General features: G+C 63.6%; 7 protein-coding genes across 7 annotated transcripts; 2 read left to right on the top strand and 5 right to left on the bottom strand.

The window, feature by feature from the left end:
- The first annotated feature begins 231 nt into the window (after positions 1 to 231).
- LOC141941598 (uncharacterized) lies at positions 232 to 2,700 on the top strand. Its single transcript, XM_074864573.1, has 6 exons — positions 232 to 902; positions 1,012 to 1,197; positions 1,499 to 1,553; positions 1,685 to 1,742; positions 2,254 to 2,599; positions 2,644 to 2,700. Exons 1-6 carry the CDS (start codon positions 849 to 851, stop codon positions 2,698 to 2,700), a joined length of 756 nt encoding a protein of 251 aa, XP_074720674.1. The 5' UTR covers positions 232 to 848.
- On the top strand, positions 2,588 to 6,578 carry LOC141941597 (uncharacterized). Its single transcript, XM_074864572.1, has 4 exons — positions 2,588 to 3,373; positions 3,573 to 3,667; positions 3,857 to 3,972; positions 5,885 to 6,578. The coding sequence occupies exons 1-4, from the start codon at positions 2,773 to 2,775 to the stop codon at positions 6,576 to 6,578; spliced, it is 1,506 nt and encodes a 501-aa protein (XP_074720673.1). The 5' UTR covers positions 2,588 to 2,772.
- A 5,671-nt stretch (positions 6,579 to 12,249) lies between these two features.
- LOC141941596 (uncharacterized) lies at positions 12,250 to 13,684 on the bottom strand. The gene is made up of 3 exons (XM_074864571.1): positions 12,868 to 13,684; positions 12,574 to 12,668; positions 12,250 to 12,384 (listed from the first exon to the last, which is right to left on the bottom strand). The coding sequence occupies exons 1-3, from the start codon at positions 13,466 to 13,468 to the stop codon at positions 12,250 to 12,252; spliced, it is 831 nt and encodes a 276-aa protein (XP_074720672.1). The 5' UTR covers positions 13,469 to 13,684.
- On the bottom strand, positions 13,541 to 15,868 carry LOC141941595 (uncharacterized). The gene is made up of 6 exons (XM_074864568.1): positions 15,339 to 15,868; positions 15,044 to 15,229; positions 14,688 to 14,742; positions 14,499 to 14,556; positions 13,642 to 13,987; positions 13,541 to 13,597 (listed from the first exon to the last, which is right to left on the bottom strand). The coding sequence occupies exons 1-6, from the start codon at positions 15,390 to 15,392 to the stop codon at positions 13,541 to 13,543; spliced, it is 756 nt and encodes a 251-aa protein (XP_074720669.1). The 5' UTR covers positions 15,393 to 15,868.
- On the bottom strand, positions 15,553 to 18,735 carry LOC141941594 (uncharacterized). Its single transcript, XM_074864567.1, has 6 exons — positions 18,631 to 18,735; positions 17,981 to 18,516; positions 17,332 to 17,848; positions 17,048 to 17,115; positions 15,751 to 16,373; positions 15,553 to 15,668 (listed from the first exon to the last, which is right to left on the bottom strand). Exons 1-6 carry the CDS (start codon positions 18,733 to 18,735, stop codon positions 15,553 to 15,555), a joined length of 1,965 nt encoding a protein of 654 aa, XP_074720668.1.
- A 1,671-nt stretch (positions 18,736 to 20,406) lies between these two features.
- On the bottom strand, positions 20,407 to 21,841 carry LOC141941593 (uncharacterized). Its single transcript, XM_074864566.1, has 3 exons — positions 21,025 to 21,841; positions 20,731 to 20,825; positions 20,407 to 20,541 (listed from the first exon to the last, which is right to left on the bottom strand). The coding sequence occupies exons 1-3, from the start codon at positions 21,623 to 21,625 to the stop codon at positions 20,407 to 20,409; spliced, it is 831 nt and encodes a 276-aa protein (XP_074720667.1). The 5' UTR covers positions 21,626 to 21,841.
- Positions 21,698 to 24,178, bottom strand: LOC141941592 (uncharacterized). Its single transcript, XM_074864565.1, has 6 exons — positions 23,496 to 24,178; positions 23,201 to 23,386; positions 22,845 to 22,899; positions 22,656 to 22,713; positions 21,799 to 22,144; positions 21,698 to 21,754 (listed from the first exon to the last, which is right to left on the bottom strand). Exons 1-6 carry the CDS (start codon positions 23,547 to 23,549, stop codon positions 21,698 to 21,700), a joined length of 756 nt encoding a protein of 251 aa, XP_074720666.1. The 5' UTR covers positions 23,550 to 24,178.
- Positions 24,179 to 24,563: the final 385 nt, after the last annotated feature.

The following is a 24,563-nucleotide window of genomic DNA, read 5'->3' as shown; positions in this document are numbered from 1 at the left end:
GGAGCGTCCCCGGCTTCGCCTGGCAACGCCGGCACCGTGCATGCGCGGAGACTCGCGGAGACCGGCACCGCCCCGGCACGGTCCCCGCAGCGGCCGGTTCCGCGCACGCGCCAGGCGGCAGCGGCCGTGAGGGGAAGGCGCGAGCGCGGGGCTCGGGGCCGAGCTGTGGGCGGGAACAACGGCCGCGGGGTCCCGTGTCCTCTGCGCCGCTGGGCCGGGCTGCGCCTCCTCCCGTGCCCCCCCCGCTGCGGGTGCCGCTCGTGGCTGCGGGGCCAGAGCCACGGGGCTGGAGGCCGGCGCCGGTCCCGAGACTGCGCGTCCCTCGGCGGGGCGGGCAGAGCTGCCCCGGCGGCCACCGCCCTTCTAGGAGGGGCTGAACGGCCCCTGACGCGGACTGGAGGGAGAAAACGAGCAGCAGAGGAGAGCGCCGGCCCACCCCGGCCCAGCCCCTCATCGCTGGCCGATGCTGATGGCCTTCCCCCCAGGGCAGGTGGTTTTACTTTTGTTGCTCGCTCTTACTAGCCTTGTTTAATTTTAATTGGCAATAAGTTCGACTAATCTTCCTCAAGTAGATTTCCCCTGGAACCGTGCCATCCCAGAACGGTTTGAGTCGGGAGGACCTTTTGGAGACCATCCAGTGCCCCCCCGACCACTGGCACAGGGGCTCTCTGGGGTGGCCACGCCCTGATGGCTTCAGAGTCTCCAGCGCAGCCCTGGGCCACCATGGCAACCACTGGGTCTCAGTGTGATGTCATCATTGCATCACAAATGCGGTCTCTGTTTAAGCGGGTTGCAGGGAGGCTCGGCTGTCACTTCGGCTGTGCCTGAGTCAGCGAGCAGGACAGCAGATGGACAAGGAGATGGACAACATCTCAAAGATGGAGGGAAGAGAGAACAAGCAGGTAGTAGCGGGGTGCTTCGGCCTCACCCCACCCTCTCCTCCCCTCGGGGCGTCGCACCGGGTTCCTCGGTCTCCCCAGCTGACCCCTTTCACACCCCCTTGTCACGCAGAACTTCTGGAGGAGATGCTGCCGCGCTCTGCGCGAGATGGAGGAGTGGAAGCTGATTGTCCTCATCTTCATCTCGCACCTGAGCCTGTGGGGCCTTTTCATGGTGGTGCTGCCCTGTGCCTCCACTTTGTTGTCTGTCCTGGCCCTGGGCCTCCTCGCAGCCTGCTGGCCCAGGAGCAAGGCCAAGGTAGGTTGGTCTTGGCACCCCCCCCAGACACCCACCGGGCAGAGCCTGTCCCCAGGGTGCTCGGGAACGGCCCCATATAATTGGGGGGAAAGCAGTGACCGGTGGCCGTTGCCCACCCAGCCCGGCCCCTGCTCGGGAGCCACCGAGCCCCCTCTGCTCAGACCCCAGGCTTGGGGCCAGGTCCACTCCTGCCCCTGGAGCTCCAGCTGCCCCTTCCTGGGGTCCTCGTTTGCTGGGCAGGGGCCCTTCTGGCCCAGGGCAGCCTCCCTGCACTAACCCAGGGATTGTTTTCTGGGGACAGAGGAGCTCTGCGGAAGAGAAGAGCTGTCAGAGAGACAGGAGGAAGGACCCGATAGGTGAGCAGCCCCGGCCCAGAGCTGCGCCAGGCTCCGCAGCGGCTCCCGGCCGAGGGACGCCATTGCGGCTGGAGCCCCCGCGCCGGCTGCCCTCGCTCACTGTCCCTCTGCTTTCTCCCTCCCTCCCCCAGGAGCCACCTCCGTCCCCAGGGAAGGTGTGGAGGGGACCACCGAGAGCCAGACAGCAGGGTAAGTCCTCCAGGAGCCCCACTCGGGGCTCTCTCTGCCCTGTGCAGCTGCCCCCTTGCCCTGGGGAGGCTGCGGGGGGGCGAGAGCAGGATTTGGCCCCAAGCCCCTGAGGAAGCCGAGGGCGGGAAGGTGTTAGCGGGCGAGGGAAGCGGGGGCTGGCTTGGGGAGGGCCAGGACATCCCTGGGGGGGTGGCAGGTTCCCAGCCACCGGGCCCCTCCCACAGAGCCCACCGGTGGCCCCAGCACCCCTCTCTGTCCTCAGCCCCTGGCCTGGCCCTTCTCTCCCGGGGCTGGAAGGTGCCCGGCCCCTCGCTATGCCCCTCGTGCTGCTGGGCTGGCCTTGCCCCGTGTCCCCACGACCCCCCGTCACCCGGAGCATCCCAGAGGTGGCAGGGCCAGCTCCGGGGAGCCGGGAGATCACCCAGGCGGTCGGGTGAAGACAGGGAGAGGGTGCTGGGTCCGGGCTGTCCCACAGCAGCCCCCACAGTCCAGCCGGTGTCTCCCCCCACAGCTGGAGGAAGCCCCACGAAGGAGAAGGGTGGGAAAACGGCTTCGGCGGGGCAGCGGCTTCTGCAAGGGAGCTCCCCCACAAGACGGGAGACGTGGGTCGAGGTGGGAATGTCGGTGCTGCCACCAGCTCGGAGCTCCTCAGGAAGCAGCCCTCCTCCTCTGACAGCGACATGGAGGAGCTGGCCACGTCCCTCCTGGAGTCCCTGGGCATGACCCACGTCTGCTGCGACCTTCTAAGTAAACTGAAGGAGGAGGCTCGGGATAGCAAAGACATCCGCAAAGAATATGCCACCTGCCTGGAGTGCCGTCGATGCCTCACCGGCAGCTGCCCGCACCGCAGCGAGCCCGTGGCAGAGCGGGACCTGCCCACGCTGGCCGCCATCCTCCACAGCGTGGACCTACTGGTGCACGAGGAGGAGCTCCAGCTGCAAGTGGGGATGGGCTTTGAGCTGGTCCTGGCTGGGGAAACCATCTACGTCTGGGAGAGAACCCACCGGTTCCCCGAAATCCCCCCGGAGCGATGCTGCAAGAAGTGCAACGCGCCTCTGCCCAGGAGCCGTCGGGCCAGCGGGAGCCGTCGGGCCAGCGGGAGCTCTCGGGCCAGCGGGAGCTCTCGGGCACCGTCCGCCGTCCTCAGGGCACCGTCCGCCGTCCTCAGAGCCCCGGGAACAGCACAGGGGCAGATGAGAGCAGCCAGGCAGGATGCGAGGGCTCCTCCTGCGCGGGATGTGGAGGCCAAAGGCAGCGCAGAGCTGCAGCCAGCTGCACAGCGGGAGTCTCCCCCCACCACGGTCCCCGTCTGCACCCTGGCCCAAACGGCACAAACCCCCTCCGCTGCGGCCCTGGCCCGGGTGAGCAGCGCTGGGATGTTGCCCCCGCCCTCGGTGGGGTACAAGGGCCTGGGGCAGCGGCTCAGCCTAAAGCTGAAGCGCTTCTGCCACATGTGCACCAAACTGAGGGAAGAAGTGGAGAGCTGCTTCGAGTGCGAGTGCTTCTGGGAGTGGATGGAAGGAAGGTCGGCACCCAGCAGCATCACTGCTGCCCGGCGACCACTAGTTTGAGGCTGACGCCTTCCAGGCCGACACGGTGGCAGAGGCGTAAGGAGCCCCCGGCCAGAAAAGGTGGGACTGGGGGTAGCGTGGGCAGGGGGAGCCCAGCACGGGAGAACGGGGACGGGTCTCGGCTGTCTGGTGCAGCCGTCGCAGCTGTGGTGTTGAGGACGTGTTTCTGAGGGACGGGATGGCAGCGGGGTCTGGGAGCGCTGGGCTGAGGGTGAGGGGTGCGACGGCCTCACGCTGAGTTTCGGTTTGGGCACCACAGGGAACTGCTGGGAGGCGAAGGCCGTGGAGACGCAGGATCCGGCCCAGAGCCAGCAAGAGGCACGGGAGCGCAATGCACGGCAGAGGCCGGGGGAGGTGGGCATCCTGCGGGGCGTGCGGAGGGCCAGGGCTGATACCAGCCAGGGAAGCCCAGGAGAGGCCTGATGCCGCTGCTTGCACCCCCCAAAGCCCCTTCGCTCAGAGCCCCCCTTTGGACCCCGGGGGTCCCTGCTGGGGGACAAATGGAGCCCTGGGGTCCCTGCTCACCTCCTCTCTCTCTTCTAGGGTGGCAAGAGGAGAGTGCCCGCTGGGCAGCCCCCCCAGGGCCGCCGGCAGAAGATGGGGAGATTCTGGGTCAGGCACTTCCCTGCCCAGCAGCAGCAGCCCCTCAGTCCCACTTGGTGGAGAACTCGGCCGTGACACTCGGCCTTTCTCAGAATAAACCAGTAGTGTCCTTGAAACATCCTGAGCGCTCTTCTCTTCATATATGGAGTCAAGGGGGACGCTGCGACCTCCGGGGCTACAAGGGTGTCAGGGAAAGGCCTGCGGGGGGTGGGGACAGGCATCAGGGCTGCTCTGTGCCCCGGCCCCACACCGCTGGGGCTGGCGTGTCCCCGGCTGCTGCATCCCAGGTCCCTGCTACAGCCTTGTCCCTCCAAGGAGCCTTTCAGGAGAGCAGCTGAGCCCCCCCCGCAGCACGGCGTGGCCCAACAGCACAGCACGGCATGGCACGGCACGGCGTGGCACGGCATGACACCGCACAGCATGGCCTGTGTCATGGTGTCATGGGCCCCGGCTGCTTGACCCCAGCCAGCAGCTGAGCCCCCGCACAGCCATCATCACCCCCGCAGTGGGATGCGGGGAGAATTGGGAGGGCAAACAGGAGAAATAAAAGCAAATAGAGACGGATTAAAATGGGGGACGTGAAGGAAAGCCCCAAAGCCTGAGGTGCCTGTGGGCAAGGCCCAGCCAGGCCGCGACCAGGGGCTGCCTTGGAACAGCCCCCCAGTACCGAAAAGCCGCTCAAAGAAACTCTCTGAGACTCATTTGGGAGTTTTAGAAAGCAGGCGTTCTTTACCGCAGCGCTGGGCGCACTCGCTCTTACTGTAAATTCGGTCTCAGAAGAACCCTCGAAGGCTTAGTTGGAAGTTCTAGAAGGCAGGCAGTCTGTGCTGCAGCGCTGGGTGCGCGGGGGATCATTCCGCCCAACGGCCGTGCCCGAAGACAAGGGCACACTTCTTATATAACACCAAAGAAACGAATATTCCTGTCATTTCCGAGAAGTACACACCTATTTGCAGAGACTCTACTGCCTATGTCGGTACATTGTTTGGGGGAGAGTCCCTGAGGGGCTTCCACAGGTGTCTGCTGGTTTCTCTGCCCTCCCCGGGATGGACCCGTCGGAGCTGCAGAAATGATGTCCTTGGGCACAATCCTGTCCGAGGCCCCTCACAGCAATGAGCACCCACTGCTGGCAGCCAGCAGCGGGCAGGCATCAGCTCCCCCCTTTTCTTGAGACTTTGGGCTCACAAATCCAAGCTCTCAATAGTCAAAACCCAGACCTTCTTTTCAGGCAGAAGAAGAGCCGCCGTCGCTGTGGCACAAGAGTCAGAGGTCCCTCAGCCAGAGCTGAGCCGGCCGTTCCTTGAGCCAGTGCTGATCAGTAAATGGGAATTAGGGAAGCACAGAGTGTGGCAGGTGCCCCCGCCCAATGAAAATCAGGCTTCATGTCTGCTGAAGTGGAGCAGCTCCTGACTGCCTTTGCTCTCAGGGCCTTCCAGCAGTTGCCAATTGGAACTGCTATAGAGCACAGATCAGATTGGGCCTGGGTGTCAGTGGAGTCCCCTGGGGCAGCCATTTGGAACTCCTCCCCTCAGGCAGCCACTTTGAGCTCCTTCCCTGGAGCAGCTCGCTGGGGTCGAGGACTCTCTCCTGAGGTCGGGAGAAAAGAAACTCCTCCAGGTGCTTTGGGTCGGGATGCTGCCCTGAGCAGGTCCTTGAGGTTGAGAGCCCTCACTTGTTGGGTGAGTGATAGAGCGTTTTGGGTTGTCATTGAAACCTAGGGACCTGTTCTCCTCTCACAGACATTCAAACCTCTAATTCATGGACGGCTAGTTCATTGTGTTGACAATAAATTTTTAATTTTTGGTGGTTGGTTGGTTATTTATAGCCTCCATAACACTGTGCCTCTTCTTCGTCCCTCCCCTGGAGCCTGCTCCGTCCCCTGGGAAGGCGTGGAGTGGGCCAGTGACAGCCAGACAGCAGGGTAAACCCTCCAGGAGCCCCACTCGGGGCTCCCTCTTCCCTGTGCAGCTGCCCCCTTGTCCCTGGGAAGCCCCACGAAGGAGAAGGGTGGGAAAACGGCTTCGGCGGGGAAGTGGCTTCTGCAAGGGAGCTCCCCCACGAGACGGGAGACGTGGGTCGAGGTGGGAATGTCGGTGCTGCCACCAGCTCGGAGCTCCTCAGGAAGCAGCCCTCCTCCTCTGACAACGACCTGGAGCAGCTGGCCACGTCCCTCCTGGAGTCCCTGGGCATGACCCACGTCTGCTGCGACCTTCTAAGTAAACTGAAGGAGGCTCGGGATAGCAAAGACATCCGCAAAGAATATGCCACCTGCCTGGAGTGCCGTCGATGCCTCACCGGCAGCTGCCCGCACCGCAGCGAGCCCGTGGCAGAGCGGGACCTGCCCACGCTGGCCGCCATCCTCCACAGCGTGGACCTACTGGTGCACGAGGAGGAGCTCCAGCTGCAAGTGGGGATGGGCTTTGAGCTGGTCCTGGCTGGGGAAACCATCTACGTCTGGGAGAGAACCCACCGGTTCCCCAAAATCCCCCCGGAGCGATGCTGCAAGAAGTGCAACGCGCCTCTGCCCAGGAGCCGTCGGGCCAGCGGGAGCTCTTGGGCACCGTCCCCCGTCCTCAGCAGGGGGACCCCTTTCACACGCCCTTGTCACGCAGAAATTCTGGAGGAGAATCAGCTAAAGATGGGGAATATAATGGACTTTTGAAATTGATGAAGAATTAAGAGCTAAGAGTTCGTAGGAAAACCTCAAAGACTTTTGTATTGCACAATGATATGTACAATCATATATAGAGGTGTTTTTGTTAGCTGCTGCCACTCACTTTGGTGATGGCCCAACTCTGAGCTGTTAACACAGACAGCCTAGAGATACCCCCAGTCTGGCAAAGTCCTTTAACAGGGGGCAGGACGTGGAAATAGGATCAGACGGTCACTACTCCTAGAAAATAATCAATGTGCCTTTTGCGGGGAGCAAGGACACTGGGAAAATGAGGGGCTGAAAAAGAGCCTGGGAAATACCTCCTGAAGCTGCCTTGCTGATGATGGCACTGAATCTAAGTCATAAGACCAGACGAGCCCCTGGTTCCAGTAAAGCTGGAGAATAAAATTTGTGATTTTCTAGTAGGTAGAGAAGCAAAACATTCAGTCATAAATACTTATTTGTAGGGGGGCTCCGTATTGTTGGGGTCACAGGAAAGACAGGTCAGACCATTTTTGAAACACCGGAAATGTGAAATTGGGAGGAAAAACAGTAATGCGTGACGTTTCCCAAGTACTGGCGTGCCCAATACCTCTCTTGTGATGGCATTTATTAAGCAAGCTAGGAGCACAAATCAAAAAAATTGCCCTACTGAAGATCAGAGTGACTCCTAGAACTAGAGAAAGGATAAACCCTTTTGAAATTCTAGATGGCAAACCTTATAATGTCAGTTTGACAGGGAAGCCCGAAGAAATGCATATAGTAAGGAAAAAGGCATCTTTTTCTCTTTAAACAAGGTATATTGAATTCCATCCACAAATAACGTACGTTTAAGAGCACCTGTACCCCTTGATTCCCTGGTACACTCTTTCTGTCCCAGCAATCAGGTCTCCCTACGGACGTGGAAGGACGATCCTCTTGAGGGAAAATGGAAAGGACCCTGTCAGGTGTTGCTAACCGGCAACAGTGCTGTGAAATGCGGAGGAGCGGGACCCTGGACCCATTGCACTAGGATAAAGGAAACACCTCCTGGATCGTGCACACTGGCACCTGAGGGACCTTGGCAATTAAGTTTCAGAATCCTTTCTTCATCGAGACTGTACACAAGGATCATTTGTATTTTCTACCCTTATAATTGGAGGGGGAAAAATTCTATTAACCTATTTGTACAAAGAATTTCACCTTTGCTAAGATTCTAAGTGACGATTCCCTTACTGAACTCACTTTTCACAGAATCACAGAATCATCTAGGTTGGAAAAGAGCTTGAAGATCATCCAGCGTTAGGTTAACGGTTGGACTGGATGATCTCCAAGATCCTTTCCAACCTAGGGGATTCTGTGATTGTGTGATTAACTTAACATTGACAGTTCCCAACTCCACCAGCTCCCTCAGCACTGAGTCAACCCGACTCTTCAACCCCTCCAGGGATGGGGACTCCCCCCCTGCCCTGGGCAGCCCATTCCATTCAGTGGGCACCTGGGCAACTCCTAGAATGGGAAAAGTAAGATAAGGGGGAGCTCGAAGAAAGAGACACAGAGACCCTATTGTAGGAGGATGATTCTGCTGATTTAGGAAGGAGGCACCTGGACTTTACTTCACAGCGCTCGCTCTGGACAGAGGGTCAGCTGGCGACCAGCGTGAAGAAGACTGCTTACTTCTTCCCTCGACCAGCAAAGACCCTCACCCTATTTTCACTACACGTGCTGGGACTGCGTAAATGAATTCCGGGAACACCTTATCATAAGACACCCCTTTCTAGGAAATCTAATGAATATCTACGATGCGTGTGTCTGTAAAGCGATGTCCCTTACTCCTTCTTGGGAGCCCGTATGGTGGAGAATCCCCAGGGCCACCCCAGCGCTGCTGATAAAGAATATCTGCTTGACAGGGAAGAACTTGACTGTTGAGTGGATTTCTTTGTTCCAGGTGAAAAGAGCCAATGAGCTGAGCTGTCCAGTCACCCTGTTACTGCAGTTGGTGCCCCGCAGCCCCCGGGCTCTGGAGGGGGGCAGGAGGCAGGAGGCAGGGTGCAGGCAGGCACAGTCCCTGCCTGCTCTGGCAGGAGCAGCTCTGGGCCAAGCAAACGTCCCCGTCGTGGTGCTTACGGACGCGGGGCCGGACAGAGGGGACAAAGCCCGGGGGAGCTGGGAGCCAGGACCTGGGGGAGACCCGGCAGAGGAGGGGGGGGTCAGCAAGGGACCCAAAGGGGAGGTTTGGCAAAGGGACGGGGGAGAAGGCGCATCAAGGGCTGGGTAAAGAACCACGGCACCAGGGATGGAGACAAGATACTTTAATTTTTTTACATTTCAGGTGGAGTCACCACAGGGACTTTCCCAGCCCTCACCGCCATCTGCTGTCTCCGGGGTGCCCGCTGGAATCAGCATTGGTGTTGCCTCGGGGGCTTGCGGAAGCGCCTGCGGCAGGACTGGCAGCGCCGTTGCCACCAGGCCTTGGTACCCCTGCAGAGCTGGGCACAGCCCTCCCACGCCCGGCCACGCGTCCTGCCCGCGGGCACCCGCTGCTGGGGACTGGGCTCCGCTGGGCTGCTCCTGCCCGGAGCCGCCGGGATGGTGCTGCCCAGGCTCACGGGGCTGCTGCTGCCCGACTTCACGGGGCTGCTCCTGTCCATCTCCAAGGACTCCACGTTGGGAATCCTTGTCTCCTTGTCCCCATCCTCAGCCCTGTCGGTGTCCATGTGCGGCACCGGCAGCTCCGCTCCATTGCTCCGCAGCCATATTTCGATCACCAGCGTCCGCAGGCGGGTGTGGGGACTGCCGGGGGCCGGCTCCACATCCCTGGGTGTGTGCGCCTTGTCCCCCTCATCCCCAGGGACCTGCTCTTGCCTGGTCCCTGCTGACTGTTCCAGTGGGGGGTCCTGGCCCAGGGCTGCTCCCAGGCTCTCCACCAGCCCCTCATCTTCCTCCGGGGACTGGGCGGGTCCCGAGCGCTTTTGCGCCGCCAGCTCCGCCATGGCACCGGGGCAGGGCTCCGGGAAGGAGCAGAGGGTGTCCACGGAACTGGAGCTGCTCGTCGAGAGGGAGCTCAGGGATGATATCCGGGGTAGTGGGCACAGGCGCTCCATGATCAGTGCCTTCGCGCTGTCACTGCAGAGGAGGAGAGGGAGGTGAACCTGCTGCACCCCGGCCCCTCCGGCGGGACGGGCAGGGCTGCCCGGCGTGGGCAGGGCACGGGCTGAGGGTCTGGGGCAGGATCTGGGGGTCTCCCCCAGCACTCACCATGTCTCCAGGCTTGGTGCGGGCTCCTTCCTTCCTCTGTGCTTCGGTAGAGAAGCCTCTGAGGAAGGCGACGGAGTGAGCTCAGGCCTGCCATGAGGTTTGCAGGGTGCTTGGGGCCAGGTCGAAAAAACCAACTGTCTGCACGGATACCCCGTGCCGTACCCTGCTGCACCATGTTCGGCCGTGTCATGCCATGCCATGGGTTCCCACGCCGTGCCATGCCATTCCATGCCATGCTGTGTTGTAGCCTCCCATGACGTTCCATGGCATGTTGTGCTCTGCCATGCTGTGCCATCATGCCTTGCTGTGCCATGCTGTGCTGCGCCATCATGCTGTCCCGTGCCGTGCCGTGTGCTGTGCAGTTGGGCCATGCCGTGCCACACGGTGCCATGTCGTGACATTTGCAGGCTGCTTGGTGCCGGAGCAACTCACTCTTCAGCTTCTGCAGCTCAGCTTTCTCCAGCTCAGCTTTCACTCTCCATTGACTTGCCTTCTGTCTCTTCCTCTGCAGGACCACAAGAGCTGTGTGAGAGGGGAGCACTTCCCAGGCCCACAGCACAGCCCCCCACACCACCCTACACAACCCCACAGCACAGCCCCCCACAGCCCCCAACCCCACCCCACGCCATCCCACCCCCCGGCGCAGCGCAGTGCACCCGTCACCTACCCATAACCAGTAGGCCGCCAGCATGGCGCCAGCCAGGAGGAACAGCAGGATGAGCATCAGTAGCCAGAGTATCTCGGCTGAGGTGGGCCCGTTGCCACACGCCATGATTGTGGGCCCAGTGCGGCTGCGGCCTTTTTTATAGGGGCAGGCGGGCGGAGCCCCTTTGTGACCTCACGGGGTGGCTGGAGCCCCCTTTGTGACACCCGGCAGCCCCCCCTGCCATGCCTTTCCCCAGGCGAGGGGCTCAGGAGGGGCTGGGGTGTCCCCCTGGAAATCACGGACCCCTGTGTCGGCACAGCACGGCACGGCACGCTTGGAGGCTCAGAGCCAAACCGGCCGACGTAGCCGAGAGACCCCGTAGCTGACGCCAGGCCCCGGCAGGTTGGGACGTGGCGCTTTCTGCCTGCGTGTGACGCCCGAGATCCACGTAGGAACCTTCACGGGACCATCTTTGTGTCCCATCCCAATGGGGGGGTAGCGAGTAGCGGGGCGTTGCCCGCCGATCCCTCTGTGTTTCCCTAATTCCCATTTACTGATCAGCACTGGCTCAAGGAACGGCCGGCTCAGCTCTGGCTGAGGGACCTCTGACTCTTGTGCCACAGCGACGGCGGCTCTTCTTCTGCCTGAAAAGAAGGTCTGGGTTTTGACTATTGAGAGCTTGGATTTGTGAGCCCAAAGTCTCAAGAAAAGGGGGGAGCTGATGCCTGCCCGCTGCTGGCTGCCAGCAGTGGGTGCTCATTGCTGTGAGGGGCCTCGGACAGGATTGTGCCCAAGGACATCATTTCTGCAGCTCCGACGGGTCCATCCCGGGGAGGGCAGAGAAACCAGCAGACACCTGTGGAAGCCCCTCAGGGACTCTCCCCCAAACAATGTACCGACATAGGCAGTAGAGTCTCTGCAAATAGGTGTGTACTTCTCGGAAATGACAGGAATATTCGTTTCTTTGGTGTTATATAAGAAGTGTGCCCTTGTCTTCGGGCACGGCCGTTGGGCGGAATGATCCCCCGCGCACCCAGCGCTGCAGCACAGACTGCCTGCCTTCTAGAACTTCCAACTAAGCCTTCGAGGGTTCTTCTGAGACCGAATTTACAGTAAGAGCGAGTGCGCCCAGCGCTGCGGTAAAGAACGCCTGCTTTCTAAAACTCCCAAATGAGTCTCAGAGAGTTTCTTTGAGCGGCTTTTCGGTACTGGGGGGCTGTTCCAAGGCAGCCCCTGGTCGCGGCCTGGCTGGGCCTTGCCCACAGGCACCTCAGGCTTTGGGGCTTTCCTTCACGTCCCCCATTTTAATCCGTCTCTATTTGCTTTTATTTCTCCTGTTTGCCCTCCCAATTCTCCCCGCATCCCACTGCGGGGGTGATGATGGCTGTGCGGGGGCTCAGCTGCTGGCTGGGGTCAAGCAGCCGGGGCCCATGACACCATGACACAGGCCATGCTGTGCGGTGTCATGCCGTGCCACGCCGTGCCGTGCCATGCCGTGCTGTGCTGTTGGGCCACGCCGTGCTGCGGGGGGGGCTCAGCTGCTCTCCTGAAAGGCTCCTTGGAGGGACAAGGCTGTAGCAGGGACCTGGGATGCAGCAGCCGGGGACACGCCAGCCCCAGCGGTGTGGGGCCGGGGCACAGAGCAGCCCTGATGCCTGTCCCCACCCCCCGCAGGCCTTTCCCTGACACCCTTGTAGCCCCGGAGGTCGCAGCGTCCCCCTTGACTCCATATATGAAGAGAAGAGCGCTCAGGATGTTTCAAGGACACTACTGGTTTATTCTGAGAAAGGCCGAGTGTCACGGCCGAGTTCTCCACCAAGTGGGACTGAGGGGCTGCTGCTGCTGGGCAGGGAAGTGCCTGACCCAGAATCTCCCCATCTTCTGCCGGCGGCCCTGGGGGGGCTGCCCAGCGGGCACTCTCCTCTTGCCACCCTAGAAGAGAGAGAGGAGGTGAGCAGGGACCCCAGGGCTCCATTTGTCCCCCAGCAGGGACCCCCGGGGTCCAAAGGGGGGCTCTGAGCGAAGGGGCTTTGGGGGGTGCAAGCAGCGGCATCAGGCCTCTCCTGGGCTTCCCTGGCTGGTATCAGCCCTGGCCCTCCGCACGCCCCGCAGGATGCCCACCTCCCCCGGCCTCTGCCGTGCATTGCGCTCCCGTGCCTCTTGCTGGCTCTGGGCCGGATCCTGCGTCTCCACGGCCTTCGCCTCCCAGCAGTTCCCTGTGGTGCCCAAACCGAAACTCAGCGTGAGGCCGTCGCACCCCTCACCCTCAGCCCAGCGCTCCCAGACCCCGCTGCCATCCCGTCCCTCAGAAACACGTCCTCAACACCACAGCTGCGACGGCTGCACCAGACAGCCGAGACCCGTCCCCGTTCTCCCGTGCTGGGCTCCCCCTGCCCACGCTACCCCCAGTCCCACCTTTTCTGGCCGGGGGCTCCTTACGCCTCTGCCACCGTGTCGGCCTGGAAGGCGTCAGCCTCAAACTAGTGGTCGCCGGGCAGCAGTGATGCTGCTGGGTGCCGACCTTCCTTCCATCCACTCCCAGAAGCACTCGCACTCGAAGCAGCTCTCCACTTCTTCCCTCAGTTTGGTGCACATGTGGCAGAAGCGCTTCAGCTTTAGGCTGAGCCGCTGCCCCAGGCCCTTGTACCCCACCGAGGGCGGGGGCAACATCCCAGCGCTGCTCACCCGGGCCAGGGCCGCAGCGGAGGGGGTTTGTGCCGTTTGGGCCAGGGTGCAGACGGGGACCGTGGTGGGGGGAGACTCCCGCTGTGCAGCTGGCTGCAGCTCTGCGCTGCCTTTGGCCTCCACATCCCGCGCAGGAGGAGCCCTCGCATCCTGCCTGGCTGCTCTCATCTGCCCCTGTGCTGTTCCCGGGGCTCTGAGGACGGCGGACGGTGCCCTGAGGACGGCGGACGGTGCCCGAGAGCTCCCGCTGGCCCGAGAGCTCCCGCTGGCCCGACGGCTCCCGCTGGCCCGACGGCTCCTGGGCAGAGGCGCGTTGCACTTCTTGCAGCATCGCTCCGGGGGGATTTCGGGGAACCGGTGGGTTCTCTCCCAGACGTAGATGGTTTCCCCAGCCAGGACCAGCTCAAAGCCCATCCCCACTTGCAGCTGGAGCTCCTCCTCGTGCACCAGTAGGTCCACGCTGTGGAGGATGGCGGCCAGCGTGGGCAGGTCCCGCTCTGCCACGGGCTCGCTGCGGTGCGGGCAGCTGCCGGTGAGGCATCGACGGCACTCCAGGCAGGTGGCATATTCTTTGCGGATGTCTTTGCTATCCCGAGCCTCCTCCTTCAGTTTACTTAGAAGGTCGCAGCAGACGTGGGTCATGCCCAGGGACTCCAGGAGGGACGTGGCCAGCTCCTCCATGTCGCTGTCAGAGGAGGAGGGCTGCTTCCTGAGGAGCTCCGAGCTGGTGGCAGCACCGACATTCCCACCTCGACCCACGTCTCCCGTCTCGTGGGGGAGCTCCCTTGCAGAAGCCGCTGCCCCGCCGAAGCCGTTTTCCCACCCTTCTCCTTCGTGGGGCTTCCTCCAGCTGTGGGGGGAGACACCGGCTGGACTGTGGGGGCTGCTGTGGGACAGCCCGGACCCAGCACCCTCTCCCTGTCTTCACCCGACCGCCTGGGTGATCTCCCGGCTCCCCGGAGCTGGCCCTGCCACCTCTGGGATGCTCCGGGTGACGGGGGGTCGTGGGGACACGGGGCAAGGCCAGCCCAGCAGCACGAGGGGCATAGCGAGGGGCCGGGCACCTTCCAGCCCCGGGAGAGAAGGGCCAGGCCAGGGGCTGAGGACAGAGAGGGGTGCTGGGGCCACCGGTGGGCTCTGTGGGAGGGGCCCGGTGGCTGGGAACCTGCCACCCCCCCAGGGATGTCCTGGCCCTCCCCAAGCCAGCCCCCGCTTCCCTCGCCCGCTAACACCTTCCCGCCCTCGGCTTCCTCAGGGGCTTGGGGCCAAATCCTGCTCTCGCCCCCCCGCAGCCTCCCCAGGGCAAGGGGGCAGCTGCACAGGGCAGAGAGAGCCCCGAGTGGGGCTCCTGGAGGACTTACCCTGCTGTCTGGCTCTCGGTGGTCCCCTCCACACCTTCCCTGGGGACGGAGGTGGCTCCTGGGGGAGGGAGGGAGAAAGCAGAGGGACAGTGAGCGAGGGCAGCCGGCGCGGGGGCTCCAGCCGCAATGGCGTCCCTCGGCCGGGAGCCGCTGCGGAGCCTGGCGCAGCTCTGGGCCGGGGCTGCTCACCTATCGGGTCCTTCCTCCTGTCTCTCTGACAGCTCTTCTCTTCCGCAGAGCTCCTCTGTCCCCAGAAAACAATCCCTGGGTTAGTGCAGGGAGGCTGCCCTGGGCCAGAAGGGCCCCTGCCCAGCAAACGAGGACCCCAGGAAGGGGCAGCTGGAGCTCCAGGGGCAGGAGTGGACCTGGCCCCAAGCCTGGGGTCTGAGCAGAGGGGGCTCGGTGGCTCCCGAGCAGGGGCCGGGCTGGGTGGGCAACGGCCACCGGTCACTGCTTTCCCCCCAATTATATGGGGCCGTTCCCGAGCACCCTGGGGACAGGCTCTGCCCGGTGGGTGTCTGGGGGGGGTGCCAAGACCAACCTACCTTGGCCTTGCTCCTGGGCCAGCAGGCTGCGAGGAGGCCCAGGGCCAGGACAGACAACAAAGTGGAGGCACAGGGCAGCACCACCATGAAAAGGCCCCACAGGCTCAGGTGCGAGATGAAGATGAGGACAATCAGCTTCCACTCCTCCATCTCGCGCAGAGCGCGGCAGCATCTCCTCCAGAAGTTCTGCGTGACAAGGGGGTGTGAAAGGGGTCAGCTGGGGAGACCGAGGAACCCGGTGCGACGCCCCGAGGGGAGGAGAGGGTGGGGTGAGGCCGAAGCACCCCGCTACTACCTGCTTGTTCTCTCTTCCCTCCATCTTTGAGATGTTGTCCATCTCCTTGTCCATCTGCTGTCCTGCTCGCTGACTCAGGCACAGCCGAAGTGACAGCCGAGCCTCCCTGCAACCCGCTTAAACAGAGACCGCATTTGTGATGCAATGATGACATCACACTGAGACCCAGTGGTTGCCATGGTGGCCCAGGGCTGCGCTGGAGACTCTGAAGCCATCAGGGCGTGGCCACCCCAGAGAGCCCCTGTGCCAGTGGTCGGGGGGGCACTGGATGGTCTCCAAAAGGTCCTCCCGACTCAAACCGTTCTGGGATGGCACGGTTCCAGGGGAAATCTACTTGAGGAAGATTAGTCGAACTTATTGCCAATTAAAATTAAACAAGGCTAGTAAGAGCGAGCAACAAAAGTAAAACCACCTGCCCTGGGGGGAAGGCCATCAGCATCGGCCAGCGATGAGGGGCTGGGCCGGGGTGGGCCGGCGCTCTCCTCTGCTGCTCGTTTTCTCCCTCCAGTCCGCGTCAGGGGCCGTTCAGCCCCTCCTAGAAGGGCGGTGGCCGCCGGGGCAGCTCTGCCCGCCCCGCCGAGGGACGCGCAGTCTCGGGACCGGCGCCGGCCTCCAGCCCCGTGGCTCTGGCCCCGCAGCCACGAGCGGCACCCGCAGCGGGGGGGGCACGGGAGGAGGCGCAGCCCGGCCCAGCGGCGCAGAGGACACGGGACCCCGCGGCCGTTGTTCCCGCCCACAGCTCGGCCCCGAGCCCCGCGCTCGCGCCTTCCCCTCACGGCCGCTGCCGCCGTGCTGTGCCGCTGCCTCGCCTGAATTGCCCCAAAAGCCGCTGAATTTCCCTCCGGCGGAGCCTGTGTGGCGAGCTGGGCTGACCTCCTGCCCATCCTTCCCCGCGGGTTTCCCTGCAGCCGCACAGACACCCCGCCGGGGTGACCCGGGGCCCCCATGGCACTGACACAGCCTGACGCCTTCTTCGGGGCAGGACGGAGAGTCTCAGGCCGCTCGGGGGTGCTGGGCTCAGGCTTTTCCCTCCTCCTCGTCACACAGGCTCAGCTGGCAGACACCTGATGTGACAGGGACAACTCCCGGACTTCTCTCACGGAGAGTGTCAAGGGAGCTCCTCCCGGAGGGCCTCTCTGTCCCTGTGGCAAATTCTCCTGGAGGAAATCGAATGAATATCTACGATGCGTGTGTCTGTAAAGCGATGTCCCTTACTCCTTCTTGGGAGCCCGTATGGTGGAGAATCCCCAGGGCCACCCCAGCGCTGCTGATAAAGAATATCTGCTTGACAGGGAAGAACTTGACTGTTGAGTGGATTTCTTTGTTCCAGGTGAAAAGAGCCAATGAGCTGAGCTGTCCAGTCACCCTGTTACTGCAGTTGGTGCCCCGCAGCCCCCGGGCTCTGGAGGGGGGCAGGAGGCAGGAGGCAGGGTGCAGGCAGGCACAGTCCCTGCCTGCTCTGGCAGGAGCAGCTCTGGGCCAAGCAAACGTCCCCGTCGTGGTGCTTACGGACGCGGGGCCGGACAGAGGGGACAAAGCCCGGGGGAGCTGGGAGCCAGGACCTGGGGGAGACCCGGCAGAGGAGCCGGGGGGGTCAGCAAGGGACCCAAAGGGGAGGTTTGGCAAAGGGACGGGGGAGAAGGCGCATCAAGGGCTGGGTGAAGAACCACGGCACCAGGGATGGAGACAAGATACTTTAATTTTTTTACATTTCAGGTGGAGTCACCACAGGGACTTTCCCAGCCCTCACCGCCATCTGCTGTCTCCGGGGTGCCCGCTGGAATCAGCATTGGTGTTGCCTCGGGGGCTTGCGGAAGCGCCTGCGGCAGGACTGGCAGCGCCGTTGCCACCAGGCCTTGGTACCCCTGCAGAGCTGGGCACAGCCCTCCCACGCCCGGCCACGCGTCCTGCCCGCGGGCACCCGCTGCTGGGGACTGGGCTCCGCTGGGCTGCTCCTGCCCGGAGCCGCCGCGATGGTGCTGCCCAGGCTCACGGGGCTGCTGCTGCCCGACTTCACGGGGCTGCTCCCGTCCATCTCCAAGGACTCCACGTTGGGAATCCTTGTCTCCTTGTCCCCATCCTCAGCCCTGTCGGTGTCCATGTGCGGCACCGGCAGCTCCGCTCCATTGCTCCGCAGCCATATTTCGATCACCAGCGTCCGCAGGCGGGCGTGGGGACTGCCGGGGGCCGGCTCCACATCCCTGGGTGTGTGCGCCTTGTCCCCCTCATCCCCAGGGACCTGCTCTTGCCTGGTCCCTGCTGACTGTTCCAGTGGGGGGTCCTGGCCCAGGGCTGCTCCCAGGCTCTCCACCAGCCCCTCATCTTCCTCCGGGGACTGGGCGGGTCCCGAGCGCTTTTGCGCCGCCAGCTCCGCCATGGCACCGGGGCAGGGCTCCGGGAAGGAGCAGAGGGTGTCCACGGAACTGGAGCTGCTCGTCGAGAGGGAGCTCAGGGATGATATCCGGGGTAGTGGGCACAGGCGCTCCATGCTCAGTGCCTTCGCGCTGTCACTGCAGAGGAGGAGAGGGAGGTGAACCTGCTGCACCCCGGCCCCTCCGGCGGGACGGGCAGGGCTGCCCGGCGTGGGCAGGGCATGGGCTGAGGGTCTGGGGCAGGATCTGGGGGTCTCCCCCAGCACTCACCATGTCTCCAGGCTTGGTGCGGGCTCCTTCCTTCCTCTGTGCTTCGGTAGAGAAGCCTCCGAGGAAGCCAACAGAGCGAGCTCAGGCCTGCCATGAGGTTTGCAGGGTGCTTGGGGCCAGGTCGAAAAAACCAACTGTCTGCACGGATACCCCGTGCCGTGCCCTGCTGCACCATGTTCGGCCGTGTCATGCCATGCCATGGGTTCCCACGCCGTGCCATGCCATTCCATGCCATGCTGTGTTGTAGCCTCCCATGACATTCTGTGGCATGTCATGCTCTGCCATACTATGCCATCATGCTTTGCCGTGCCATGCAGTGTTGCACCATGATGCTGTCCCACGCCGTGCCACACCATGCTGTGTTGCACCATGATGCCGTCCCACGCCGTGCCGTGTGCTGTGCAGTTGGGCCATGCCGTGCCACACGGTGCCATGCCATGCCATTTCCAGTCTGCTTGGTGCCAGGGCCGCTCACTCCTCAGGTTCTCCAGCTCAGCTTCCACTGTCATCCATCGTTTTGTCTCCTGCCTCTTCCTCTGCAGGACCACAAGAGCTGGGTGAGACGGGAGCACCTCCCAGGCCCACAGCACCCCCCACCCCACCCCACGCCATCCCACTCCCCGGCGCAGCGCGGTGCACCCGTCACCTACCCATAACCAGTAGGCCGCCAGCATGGCGCCAGCCAGGAGGAACAGCAGGATGAGCATCACTAGCGGCAGCATCTCGGCCGAGGTGGGCCCGTTGCCACACGCCATGATTGTGGGCCCAGTGCGGCTGCGGCCTTTTTTATAGGGGCAGGCGGGCGGAGCCCCTTTGTGACCTCACGGGGTGGCTGGAGCCCCCTTTATGACACCCGGCAGCCCCCCCTGCCATGCCTTTCCCCAGGCGAGGGGCTCAGGAGGGGCTGGGGTGTCCCCCTGGAAATCACGGACCCCTGTGTCGGCACAGCACGGCACGGCACGCTTGGAGGCTCAGAGCCAAACCGGCCGACGTAGCCGAGAGACCCCGTAGCTGACGCCAGGCCCCGGCAGGTTGGGACGTGGCGCTTTCTGCCTGCGTGTGACGCCCGAGATCCACGTAGGAACCTTCACGGGACCATCTTTGTGTCCCATCCCAATGGGGGGGTAGCGAGTAGCGGGGCGTTGCCCGCCGATCCCTCTGTGTTTCCCTAATTCCCATTTACTGATCAGCACTGGCTCAAGGAACGGCCGGCTCAGCTCTGGCTGAGGGACCTCTGACTCTTGTGCCACAGCGACGGCGGCTCTTCTTCTGCCTGAAAAGAAGGTCTGGGTTTTGACTATTGAGAGCTTGGATTTGTGAGCCCAAAGTCTCAAGAAAAGGGGGGAGCTGATGCCTGCCCGCTGCTGGCTGCCAGCAGTGGGTGCTCATTGCTGTGAGGGGCCTCGGACAGGATTGTGCCCAAGGACATCATTTCTGCAGCTCCGACGGGTCCATCCCGGGGAGGGCAGAGAAACCAGCAGACACCTGTGGAAGCCCCTCAGGGACTCTCCCCCAAACAATGTACCGACATAGGCAGTAGAGTCTCTGCAAATAGGTGTGTACTTCTCGGAAATGACAGGAATATTCGTTTCTTTGGTGTTATATAAGAAGTGTGCCCTTGTCTTTGGGCACGGCCGTTGGGCGGAATGATCCCCCGCACACCCAGCGCTGCAGCACAGACTGCCTGCCTTCTAGAACTTCCAACTAAGCCTTCGAGGGTTCTTCTGAGACCGAATTTACAGTAAGAGCGAGTGCGCCCAGCGCTGCGGTAAAGAACGCCTGCTTTCTAAAACTCCCAAATGAGTCTCAGAGAGTTTCTTTGAGCGGCTTTTCGGTACTGGGGGGCTGTTCCAAGGCAGCCCCTGGTCGCGGCCTGGCTGGGCCTTGCCCACAGGCACCTCAGGCTTTGGGGCTTTCCTTCACGTCCCCCATTTTAATCCGTCTCTATTTGCTTTTATTTCTCCTGTTTGCCCTCCCAATTCTCCCCGCATCCCACTGCGGGGGTGATGATGGCTGTGCGGGGGCTCAGCTGCTGGCTGGGGTCAAGCAGCCGGGGCCCATGACACCATGACACAGGCCATGCTGTGCGGTGTCATGCCGTGCCACGCCGTGCCGTGCCATGCCGTGCTGTGCTGTTGGGCCACGCCGTGCTGCGGGGGGGGCTCAGCTGCTCTCCTGAAAGGCTCCTTGGAGGGACAAGGCTGTAGCAGGGACCTGGGATGCAGCAGCCGGGGACACGCCAGCCCCAGCGGTGTGGGGCCGGGGCACAGAGCAGCCCTGATGCCTGTCCCCACCCCCCGCAGGCCTTTCCCTGACACCCTTGTAGCCCCGGAGGTCGCAGCGTCCCCCTTGACTCCATATATGAAGAGAAGAGCGCTCAGGATGTTTCAAGGACACTACTGGTTTATTCTGAGAAAGGCCGAGTGTCACGGCCGAGTTCTCCACCAAGTGGGACTGAGGGGCTGCTGCTGCTGGGCAGGGAAGTGCCTGACCCAGAATCTCCCCATCTTCTGCCGGCGGCCCTGGGGGGGCTGCCCAGCGGGCACTCTCCTCTTGCCACCCTAGAAGAGAGAGAGGAGGTGAGCAGGGACCCCAGGGCTCCATTTGTCCCCCAGCAGGGACCCCCGGGGTCCAAAGGGGGGCTCTGAGCGAAGGGGCTTTGGGGGGTGCAAGCAGCGGCATCAGGCCTCTCCTGGGCTTCCCTGGCTGGTATCAGCCCTGGCCCTCCGCACGCCCCGCAGGATGCCCACCTCCCCCGGCCTCTGCCGTGCATTGCGCTCCCGTGCCTCTTGCTGGCTCTGGGCCGGATCCTGCGTCTCCTCGGCCTTCGCCTCCCAGCAGTTCCCTGTGGTGCCCAAACCGAAACTCAGCGTGAGGCCGTCGCACCCCTCACCCTCAGCCCAGCGCTCCCAGACCCCGCTGCCATCCCGTCCCTCAGAAACACGTCCTCAACACCACAGCTGCGACGGCTGCACCAGACAGCCGAGACCCGTCCCCGTTCTCCCGTGCTGGGCTCCCCCTGCCCACGCTACCCCCAGTCCCACCTTTTCTGGCCGGGGGCTCCTTACGCCTCTGCCACCGTGTCGGCCTGGAAGGCGTCAGCCTCAAACTAGTGGTCGCCGGGCAGCAGTGATGCTGCTGGGTGCCGACCTTCCTTCCATCCACTCCCAGAAGCACTCGCACTCGAAGCAGCTCTCCACTTCGTCCCTCAGTTTGGTGCACATGTGGCAGAAGCGCTTCAGCTTTAGGCTGAGCCGCTGCCCCAGGCCCTTGTACCCCACCGAGGGCGGGGGCAACATCCCAGCGCTGCTCACCCGGGCCAGGGCCGCAGCGGAGGGGGTTTGTGCCGTTTGGGCCAGGGTGCAGACGGGGACCGTGGTGGGGGGAGACTCCCGCTGTGCAGCTGGCTGCAGCTCTGCGCTGCCTTTGGCCTCCACATCCCGCGCAGGAGGAGCCCTCGCATCCTGCCTGGCTGCTCTCATCTGCCCCTGTGCTGTTCCCGGGGCTCTGAGGACGGCGGACGGTGCCCTGAGGATGGCGGACGGTGCCCGAGAGCTCCCGCTGGCCCGAGAGCTCCCGCTGGCCCGACGGCTCCCGCTGGCCCGACGGCTCCTGGGCAGAGGCGCGTTGCACTTCTTGCAGCATCGCTCCGGGGGGATTTCGGGGAACCGGTGGGTTCTCTCCCAGACGTAGATGGTTTCCCCAGCCAGGACCAGCTCAAAGCCCATCCCCACTTGCAGCTGGAGCTCCTCCTCGTGCACCAGTAGGTCCACGCTGTGGAGGATGGCGGCCAGCGTGGGCAGGTCCCGCTCTGCCACGGGCTCGCTGCGGTGCGGGCAGCTGCCGGTGAGGCATCGACGGCACTCCAGGCAGGTGGCATATTCTTTGCGGATGTCTTTGCTATCCCGAGCCTCCCCCTTCAGTTTACTTAGAAGGTCGCAGCAGACGTGGGTCATGCCCAGGGACTCCAGGAGGGACGTGGCCAGCTCCTCCATGTCGCTGTCAGAGGAGGAGGGCTGCTTCCTGAGGAGCTCCGAGCTGGTGGCAGCACCGACATTCCCACCTCGACCCACGTCTCCCGTCTCGTGGGGGAGCTCCCTTGCAGAAGCCGCTGCCCCGCCGAAGCCGTTTTCCCACCCTTCTCCTTCGTGGGGCTTCCTCCAGCTGTGGGGGGAGACACCGGCTGGACTGTGGGGGCTGCTGTGGGACAGCCCGGACCCAGCACCCTCTCCCTGTCTTCACCCGACCGCCTGGGTGATCTCCCGGCTCCCCGGAGCTGGCCCTGCCACCTCTGGGATGCTCCGGGTGACGGGGGGTCGTGGGGACACGGGGCAAGGCCAGCCCAGCAGCACGAGGGGCATAGCGAGGGGCCGGGCACCTTCCAGCCCCGGGAGAGAAGGGCCAGGCCAGGGGCTGAGGACAGAGAGGGGTGCTGGGGCCACCGGTGGGCTCTGTGGGAGGGGCCCGGTGGCTGGGAACCTGCCACCCCCCCAGGGATGTCCTGGCCCTCCCCAAGCCAGCCCCCGCTTCCCTCGCCCGCTAACACCTTCCCGCCCTCGGCTTCCTCAGGGGCTTGGGGCCAAATCCTGCTCTCGCCCCCCCGCAGCCTCCCCAGGGCAAGGGGGCAGCTGCACAGGGCAGAGAGAGCCCCGAGTGGGGCTCCTGGAGGACTTACCCTGCTGTCTGGCTCTCGGTGGTCCCCTCCACACCTTCCCTGGGGACGGAGGTGGCTCCTGGGGGAGGGAGGGAGAAAGCAGAGGGACAGTGAGCGAGGGCAGCCGGCGCGGGGGCTCCAGCCGCAATGGCGTCCCTCGGCCGGGAGCCGCTGCGGAGCCTGGCGCAGCTCTGGGCCGGGGCTGCTCACCTATCGGGTCCTTCCTCCTGTCTCTCTGACAGCTCTTCTCTTCCGCAGAGCTCCTCTGTCCCCAGAAAACAATCCCTGGGTTAGTGCAGGGAGGCTGCCCTGGGCCAGAAGGGCCCCTGCCCAGCAAACGAGGACCCCAGGAAGGGGCAGCTGGAGCTCCAGGGGCAGGAGTGGACCTGGCCCCAAGCCTGGGGTCTGAGCAGAGGGGGCTCGGTGGCTCCCGAGCAGGGGCCGGGCTGGGTGGGCAACGGCCACCGGTCACTGCTTTCCCCCCAATTATATGGGGCCGTTCCCGAGCACCCTGGGGACAGGCTCTGCCCGGTGGGTGTCTGGGGGGGGTGCCAAGACCAACCTACCTTGGCCTTGCTCCTGGGCCAGCAGGCTGCGAGGAGGCCCAGGGCCAGGACAGACAACAAAGTGGAGGCACAGGGCAGCACCACCATGAAAAGGCCCCACAGGCTCAGGTGCGAGATGAAGATGAGGACAATCAGCTTCCACTCCTCCATCTCGCGCAGAGCGCGGCAGCATCTCCTCCAGAAGTTCTGCGTGACAAGGGGGTGTGAAAGGGGTCAGCTGGGGAGACCGAGGAACCCGGTGCGACGCCCCGAGGGGAGGAGAGGGTGGGGTGAGGCCGAAGCACCCCGCTACTACCTGCTTGTTCTCTCTTCCCTCCATCTTTGAGATGTTGTCCATCTCCTTGTCCATCTGCTGTCCTGCTCGCTGACTCAGGCACAGCCGAAGTGACAGCCGAGCCTCCCTGCAACCCGCTTAAACAGAGACCGCATTTGTGATGCAATGATGACATCACACTGAGACCCAGTGGTTGCCATGGTGGCCCAGGGCTGCGCTGGAGACTCTGAAGCCATCAGGGCGTGGCCACCCCAGAGAGCCCCTGTGCCAGTGGTCGGGGGGGCACTGGATGGTCTCCAAAAGGTCCTCCCGACTCAAACCGTTCTGGGATGGCACGGTTCCAGGGGAAATCTACTTGAGGAAGATTAGTCGAACTTATTGCCAATTAAAATTAAACAAGGCTAGTAAGAGCGAGCAACAAAAGTAAAACCACCTGCCCTGGGGGGAAGGCCATCAGCATCGGCCAGCGATGAGGGGCTGGGCCGGGGTGGGCCGGCGCTCTCCTCTGCTGCTCGTTTTCTCCCTCCAGTCCGCGTCAGGGGCCGTTCAGCCCCTCCTAGAAGGGCGGTGGCCGCCGGGGCAGCTCTGCCCGCCCCGCCGAGGGACGCGCAGTCTCGGGACCGGCGCCGGCCTCCAGCCCCGTGGCTCTGGCCCCGCAGCCACGAGCGGCACCCGCAGCGGGGGGGGCACGGGAGGAGGCGCAGCCCGGCCCAGCGGCGCAGAGGACACGGGACCCCGCGGCCGTTGTTCCCGCCCACAGCTCGGCCCCGAGCCCCGCGCTCGCGCCTTCCCCTCACGGCCGCTGCCGCCGTGCTGTGCCGCTGCCTCGCCTGAATTGCCCCAAAAGCCGCTGAATTTCCCTCCGGCGGAGCCTGTGTGGCGAGCTGGGCTGACCTCCTGCCCATCCTTCCCCGCGGGTTTCCCTGCAGCCGCACAGACACCCCGCCGGGGTGACCCGGGGCCCCCATGGCACTGACACAGCCTGACGCCTTCTTCGGGGCAGGACGGAGAGTCTCAGGCCGCTCGGGGGTGCTGGGCTCAGGCTTTTCCCTCCTCCTCGTCACACAGGCTCAGCTGGCAGACACCTGA

Source organism: Strix uralensis, chromosome 3 (assembly GCF_047716275.1).
Source record: "Strix uralensis isolate ZFMK-TIS-50842 chromosome 3, bStrUra1, whole genome shotgun sequence".
NCBI lineage: Eukaryota > Metazoa > Chordata > Aves > Strigiformes > Strigidae > Strix > Strix uralensis.
Note: the sequence above shows the minus strand (reverse complement) of the source record. Positions and strands in the feature narration are given on the sequence as shown.